At 37.8% G+C, this 7,495-nt stretch overlaps 1 protein-coding gene across 1 annotated transcript; it reads right to left on the reverse strand.

Annotated features, from left to right (window-relative positions):
* Positions 1 to 1,172: 1,172 nt before the first annotated feature.
* Positions 1,173 to 3,588, reverse strand: LOC112574932. Its single transcript, XM_025256315.1, has 4 exons — positions 2,756 to 3,588; positions 2,283 to 2,452; positions 1,855 to 2,035; positions 1,173 to 1,579 (listed from the first exon to the last, which is right to left on the reverse strand). Exons 2-4 carry the CDS (start codon positions 2,370 to 2,372, stop codon positions 1,350 to 1,352), a joined length of 501 nt encoding a protein of 166 aa, XP_025112100.1. The 5' UTR covers positions 2,373 to 2,452; positions 2,756 to 3,588; the 3' UTR covers positions 1,173 to 1,349.
* Positions 3,589 to 7,495: the final 3,907 nt, after the last annotated feature.

Genomic DNA, 7,495 nt, shown 5'->3' on the forward strand with positions numbered 1-7,495 from the left:
TGTCCTCAGCATTAAAACAAACTGTTTACTTGCCTGCGGCCTTTAATTTTTTTTATCTGCTGATTTAAACTGTTATCGGTCAGTCTTCTCTCAACAACTCACTGAAGGTTTCTTCGTTTGTACTTCCTTTCCACCATCGCTATACAGTCACATGTTTAAATGAGATGTCTCTCTGCTTGGTGATCATGTAGATAAATATTTTGACTGTGTTGTCTACATTCTTGATTACTGATTGATTAATTGTGTTTTTGACAAATGACTGTATGATCTGAAGATAAGCTTTGACCAGCATCTTCCCTAGAGTTTTGTTTGAAGTACTAGAAGTCATCTTTAGAACAACTTTTTAAAAACTTATTTATTGAGTTTATTTATTAAATTCTTTGTAAGCTTGCCGTTAGTGCCGGGCTATGGTGTTATATCAGTTCACGTTATTATTATTGTTTGTTCAAAGAAAACACTTCAATCAACAGGGGATTTGGCATGACAAAAGGACTGCGACAAGTGGAATAGAGAGAAAAGGTTTCAAGAGCTAATAAAAGTGATGTGATATGTTGGCTTTAGGAGGATGAATGTTGATACTAATCAGGCTACAGGTGTTGATTGAAGGTACTGATGTCCTCATTTCCTAGTCACGAATTCTGGATGCCTTTGATCTCGATAGTGGAAAATCACTATACCACCTGTGTGTGTGTGTATTTATATGTGTATGTTTATCTGTGTGAACTTTTCGAACCTTTAAAATCTGTGAAAGAAAACTAAATCTGTAATTAATTTGCAAAAACAAATGATGAGCTTCAGAGACTGTTAGCAGGTGTAGTCTACAGGTAACAAGTGGAAACGATTTTGGCTGAGTAATAAAACAGCCAAAACCTCAGGTATACAGTTTAAATAAAAGTAACAAAGAAACAACAAAGTCAGCATAGAATCACGAATGAGACAAAAAATTAGAAAAATAATCCAAAACAAAATAATACAAAACAAAATCCCCCAAATGCCAAAATGTCAGTCCCCTAAAGCCAGTTAGGAAAAGCTTGCAAAAAGTTTACATAAGCCTTACTCAATTGCTCATCTAACCATCATTCCTGAAGACCATTAGTACAAACTGTGATATGTTCAATAATTACACAATAGTTAGATATGTCTAAGAAAAATGATGAAATAAGAGTTTTAATTAATAAGAAAAGTGCAGCGACTGTATGTAAATATCTTTGTGTCAACGTGGACTGGTGATGATCTAAATAAATGGAAACTATTCCTATAGATAATGGTAATGAAAACTTGACTTTATGAAGTGTGGAAGTTCAACAATGTGTTTTATTGTTCGTAAGAAGCATCTAATTGCAGATTGCTCATTTTAATTTCTGTGCGACAAGCCCCCTTATGAATGGTTCGCTTTGGAAAGTCTCTGGATTCAAAGTGGACACTTGTTTAATGAAACGCTCGTAGAACTGTTCCAATATGGACGATTGTTCCTCAGCAGTTCGTGTTTTTCTCAAGGTATTTCTCAAGGTGGCCTCTACGGGCAATCGCAAGGCATTTATGAGAAGAAATGCAAACAGCTTTCTGTCCTCAACACCATCTGTAAAAATATAAATATCACTCAATAAACATTCACGATCGTAAATACAACACCTTGATATGTTTTAGAAAATAGACAGTCATCGTTTATTGCATAGTTTATTATATAAACTTTGTGATCATTTTAAAGTGTACAACAAAACAGTGTATACAATTAAATCATTGTTTTTATTGTATTTGCTACTCGTTTGTGCTGTAATTTTCTTGTAAAATTCTTCACGCTAAGCATTTTAGGTAGAGAAACTGAAGATAGTGTGAACTGTATTTTTAACTGACCCATGTGTAGTTTTTCTCGCCACATTTGTTTGATACTGCAAGGAAGATAAAAGTCTTCTGGACCCTTCAGTAAGTTCAGGCCAGCTTGTCTTACTAGAGACATGTTGCCATTCTCGAACGGATCTTTTATTTCCTGTGAATTCCTAAATGCTATTGAAGAAGTGCAGGACTCGAACTCCTCCTGTAACAACATATTGTTAGTTTGTAGTCAACATTAATTATGCATCAATGAAACTTTTTCATGTAAAAATACTTCTCCGTGTCTTGCCGACCTTAATGAAAAGCATCATCATAAAAAGTAGATCACTGTTCAAAAGTAGAAAGACTGTTCTGTGTACTATCAAAATTTGTGTTCTTTTAGGAAGGAGTGAAATTCTAGTGTAAGCACAACATTAAGTACTGTTTGTTATGTTTTAGGTTTGACTCACTGTTGTTGTTATGCCCTCTTTATGCAAATTGTCCCAGGCCAAATCCATAGAAGCCGAAACGTCCCTAGCACATTCTAGTGTGTTGTCCATAACAGAAATGTTGGTATTACGAGAGTTTGATGTGTTTATATCCAGGTTTGTAGTCGGCTGTGTCACAAAAATAAGTCCACCTGCAAAAAAAGACAAACAACGAAACAGACATTTTTTTCTTGAATATATTGTGTCCTTGTCTCATGTTTATGTAGCCGCATAATAATTGACTCATTGTTGTCTTATTGATCACTAATGTTACATCATCGCAGCTACACTCATTTTCGATTTATACATAATCCACATCAACCTTTGACGGATTGACAGTGTTATGATCATCCTGACAAATGTCATCTTATCCCATCAACATCATGGTTTCTTCACAATCCTCAGTTTGCCATCGGCACCTAACCTCGTGTAAAAAATTCTAACCACCCACTCACCTTGTTTGAGTTCTGCTGCTCTCAGAAGGAGAAACTTCTTCCAGTCACGTGCTGAAGCCTCGTGGTGAGCTCGCAGCTCTTCTTCCGATGTCGACCGCCAGGGAAAAAGTGTTTTGGAGCATCTCACGTAACTGAAGAGCAGTTATTTAGTCTATATTCTTGCATATAAATCAATCGAAAACAATTAGCCTTCAATAGCATCATCTGTACCAAAACAGAAAAAGCAAAAAAATTAAGATCCTGTCTGTGCCAGTTAAAAAAAGTAATTTATAGACTTAAAAAGGGTCATTCAATGTACCAAGATAGCAGTCGTCAAAAAGTTATTAGAATGTGGTTAGAAATAAAACAACGGTTTCTCTGTCTCTCTCTATATATATTTTGTTATACATAATGATGATAAAACATTCTCAATATGTATATTACATTATAAAAATCTGAATGCAGACAGATTTCCCTCCTCGGGAGTGTCTACTTATATGTCCAGTGGTACGTTTGAACTCATACTTTCTTCTTTTTTTCTCAGGCCGTCTGGTGGCGCAAAGGTTACCGCCTGTCACGAAGACAGCAAGGACTGGTTGACCTGGGTTCAGCTCTTGTCTCAGGTACGCTTTTTGTTATCTGAATATGATATCTGTTTACAGGGCAGGCTGCCTTGCCATGATTAGATGCTGGGTCGGCGTAAAACACTAATACTCCCCCTCTCCTATTTTGAGACTGTATCAATGTCTGGAAGCGTGTAGTCAGTTTATAGCCTGTGCTAATATTTTATGGTCAATGTGATGTTTTTATCTTAGATATTTTATATCTGATATTAAATTGTATTTTCTTTTTAAATGTATTTTTTTATTTCAGATTTACTGTTGGCTGGTTTGTATTGTTTTCAAAAATTTTGAGTTGCTTTCTGCAGAGAAAATTTCCTGACGTTTCCAGGTCTTGAAAACAGATCATACAGAGTGTCTCGAGATAAGATCTGAACGTCTAGGGCCTCTAACTTCAGGGTGACAAGAGAGATTTTTAGCTACTGTGTCCTGCGCGACTCACCTCTCGTTCACTCAAATACTGCACGCCATGAAGGAGACAATGACATCAACAGGTGTTGTCAGGTACACACTGCTTGTAGAAGTTAGTGCCACATGCCTTTCATGGGGAACACACGTTGCTGAACTTGGACAGGTATGAATGTTTCACCTAATTTAGTTTCTGGGGTAAAACAGCTCAATATGATAAAACTGCATGTTGTCTTTATTGATGAATATACTTATTATATAAAGGGTAATTAGAGATTTACGAAATTACGAAAGGCAACTGATCTAAGAAAAATAAAATCGTTACCTTTCATCCTACAAAGAATTACCGTAAATTGTTTTAAAGAGGCTGTTGTAGTCCGGCGAGAGTGGTTGAATGGATGGTCTTCGTACAACACCTGAATCTTCAGGTCGGGTCCATGTTTGATTTCTTAAGTGTTCTAACAAATTGTAATAATATATTAGCTTTAGAATTAATTTCATTAAGTTAATCAAAAGTGCATAAAATGCTTATCATTCAGTTCTTTGTCAGTCGTAATTAACTACATCCTATGTTTTTGCTGTCTGAATATAACAAGGCTTACAGACAATGTGGTTCTTATTTTGCCCAATCACAATAATGAGGTTTTCTGAGGACAATGGAGTCAATAGTTTCTTTTTCTGATATTATGGCGCGTTAACATGAGAGAAAAGAGAGAACAGCTACCATTCATTTTTATGTAAATTATATCTTCCATTTGTAGAGGGCCGTAGTCACATCGTTGTCTGATAAATCAACACCTGACAGCTGTGGTATTCTTACCATAAAAATGCGTCTAAATTGACCGAACATTGTGTCATACATCTCTAACCATGTGCATTGTCGCAATGTCTAAAATTCTTTATAGATAAGCCATGTCACGGAATAAATTTTAAAGACTTGCTTCTTTGTGTAGGCGTCAACGATATCTTTCAAATATATATAACTATTAAAATTATCTTGTGCACTCTGTGCGTATTGTCTATTCTTTCTAAATAGACGTATAACACGTTATAAACTAGTTAATTGATAATAAATATTTATGTTAATAACTAAATAGTAACAGTTACTTTTACAAGGACCCAAACTACTGGTTTCTGTACTTGCCAATGATCTTGTGTATCAGTCGTAGAGACACCGACCCATCGCACGTTCCATAGTCACCAATGGTGAACACGCCTTTTGGTGAAGACACCGGCACTAAATCTTAAGGATGCAAGTAAATTTGTTTGGGTTAAAATTTGTTTAACTCCTGCTCTAATTTTTCAGCCGCCGAGCAGGTGTAATTGTTTACCTGATTGATAAAAAGGTATAAGTGCGATTCCTGAAGCGACAAGGTGTCGTTGATGTCCGCACATAAACTTTAGTGGGGTTAGATCGGCGAGGAGGGAAGTTAGAATTAAAACAAGAAATATTTAACTATCAATTTAACGAATAAAGCATCTGGCAAATCGAATGATTAATATACAACGCAGCATAGCAGCAGTCTTCAAAAAAAAGCAACAACAACAACAGCAGCACACAACAACAACCCAATACAGTTAACAACAACCAACAACAACGACGACGACGAGGCAACAAACAATGCATCTTTTTTAGAGGGGGGGGGGGCCCCTTCAGTTTAACTGATTGCTAAGAGCGAAAGTGCTTTACTACAAATGATAGAAAAACATTCACATCACAAATATCCAGTGTACTGCGGATTGCCCCCGGTCGTCAATTAAGCCTGCAATGTCCCTCCCTCTGAATGACCACTCACATTGTTTGCTCCGCCCCACACACCTGCGTCTAGTGTCCAGCGCCGAACACCCACTCGCTCAGTCACAGGCGAGACACCACATACCTATCGAATCTTTAATGAACGTAGACCACATCGAAGACTAAATGAACAGTACAAATATGAAGTTTAATGACATGTAGATAAAAAAATGGGAAAATATATAGACACATAAAAACATACGATTAAAAAAAACCTCCATATTAGATGATTAGATGAGAAGAAAAATAAAAAAAACAACAACACACACAGATAACTACCCCACGCCAAGTAAGAGATAAAGCACGAAGTAAGGGAGATAACAATAATAATAAAACATCGCGGCACAGGGCTGTCAGAGTTCTTGCCCCTGAAGCCTAAGGACTAACTGTGGGCCCCCTCCGCAGGCACAAAAAATGTCTGACACGCGACATTCACATATGCGAAATTACAAACAGAATTACACCAATTATCGAGTATAACAGATACACTCAATTCTACAAAAGACAAGGGAGTGGGGGAAATTGGTTTTTTACGCCGTGTCAGCAACTAAGGCTATATTACGGCAAGCAGCCAGCCCTGTAAACAGATGTCACGTGCAGAGAAAGAACAGCGTGCCCGAGACGAGAAATGAACTCAGGGCAGCCAACCTTCACTGTATTGGTGACAGGCGCTAACCGTTGCGCCACCGGACCGCTCCCTACTGTACAAAAGACAAACCAAAAGACACAAGTTATACACTTTCATGGTCAGTACAGGACCGCAATGAAGTCTCTGTTCTGAAAAAAAAAATGTAGAGCTGACTGTATATTATCAGACAAACTCACACATGACATGCCATGGCAGGACATGACATCGGACATAGGGGATATATACAAGACAAAAATTATTGGACCCAAGTATTGAACCCAAGTATTGGACACTTGCGGGAACCCATATCTTTCAGTACAGAAGCATATGAGCTTGATATGTGTTGCATACACAGGACACAATAAAGAACGAATTTCATTGTCTAACGCATTGCATGAAATTAGTAGTGTTTCTAGGAGATTTACTATTTATGAAGGAGATAAGAAATTGAAGAAAATGCGCGTACAAGACTGTGTTACATACCTAAAGAGATAAACCAATCTTCACAGCAGTCAGTATAGATTGTGTTAGTCTCCCTAGACTTTTCCATAGTAACCAGAACCTGGTTGCCAGAAGTATTGAAATGGAGGTGTCGTGCCACCCGATGCCTTTTCTGACATCTTTTCTTGGTTGTGATGTCGCTACGCCATTTGATGTCCTTGACCTGACAGCATAGAGACAGTGACAGAGGATGTCACATCCACCGACCAGGCGCAGTCTTGTTCCCAAGACGGGGCAAAGAACAGTCTGTAACATGCTTCCCAAACTGAACGAAGCAAAAACTGAGCACTAAGCTGGATTTACTCAAGGGCAGCAAGTGAAAATGTTTGGACGAATCTTAACATTGTGTTATTTATGTGACCCGCCGCCATGAAATAGTCACAGCAGTTCGGCAGAGGAGGCCGCTAAAGGTGATAAGGGTCAACTTGTTTAGTTTTACCTTTTTGTGAAAATGAATTTCTTGGTCATTAAACAAAGGGGGAATTAAACCAACATCAAGGGCTTAGCATCTGACCAATCCAATGGATTTACATAATTACTTCACTAAGGGTTCAGGGTCCGTGCATGTGGCCGGGAGGTTTCTGTTGGTGCTCCGGTCTCCCCTTGCCTCTCTACTCATAACGTTTATATTCCTTACTTTGTCACGAACAAACTTTAGGATATTTTATTGTTTTCTTTTGCATTAAATCTCACAAGTGGTCTGCCGATAGTCTTTCTGTTTCGTTCACACGCGTACACTCACGCACGCACAGAGTGTTTTGTGTGCACGCAAAGAATCCTGGACGAGTCATTTTGTACAGGATATAAGA

This window comes from Pomacea canaliculata, linkage group LG11, assembly GCF_003073045.1.
Source record: "Pomacea canaliculata isolate SZHN2017 linkage group LG11, ASM307304v1, whole genome shotgun sequence".
NCBI classification, from domain to species: domain Eukaryota; kingdom Metazoa; phylum Mollusca; class Gastropoda; order Architaenioglossa; family Ampullariidae; genus Pomacea; species Pomacea canaliculata.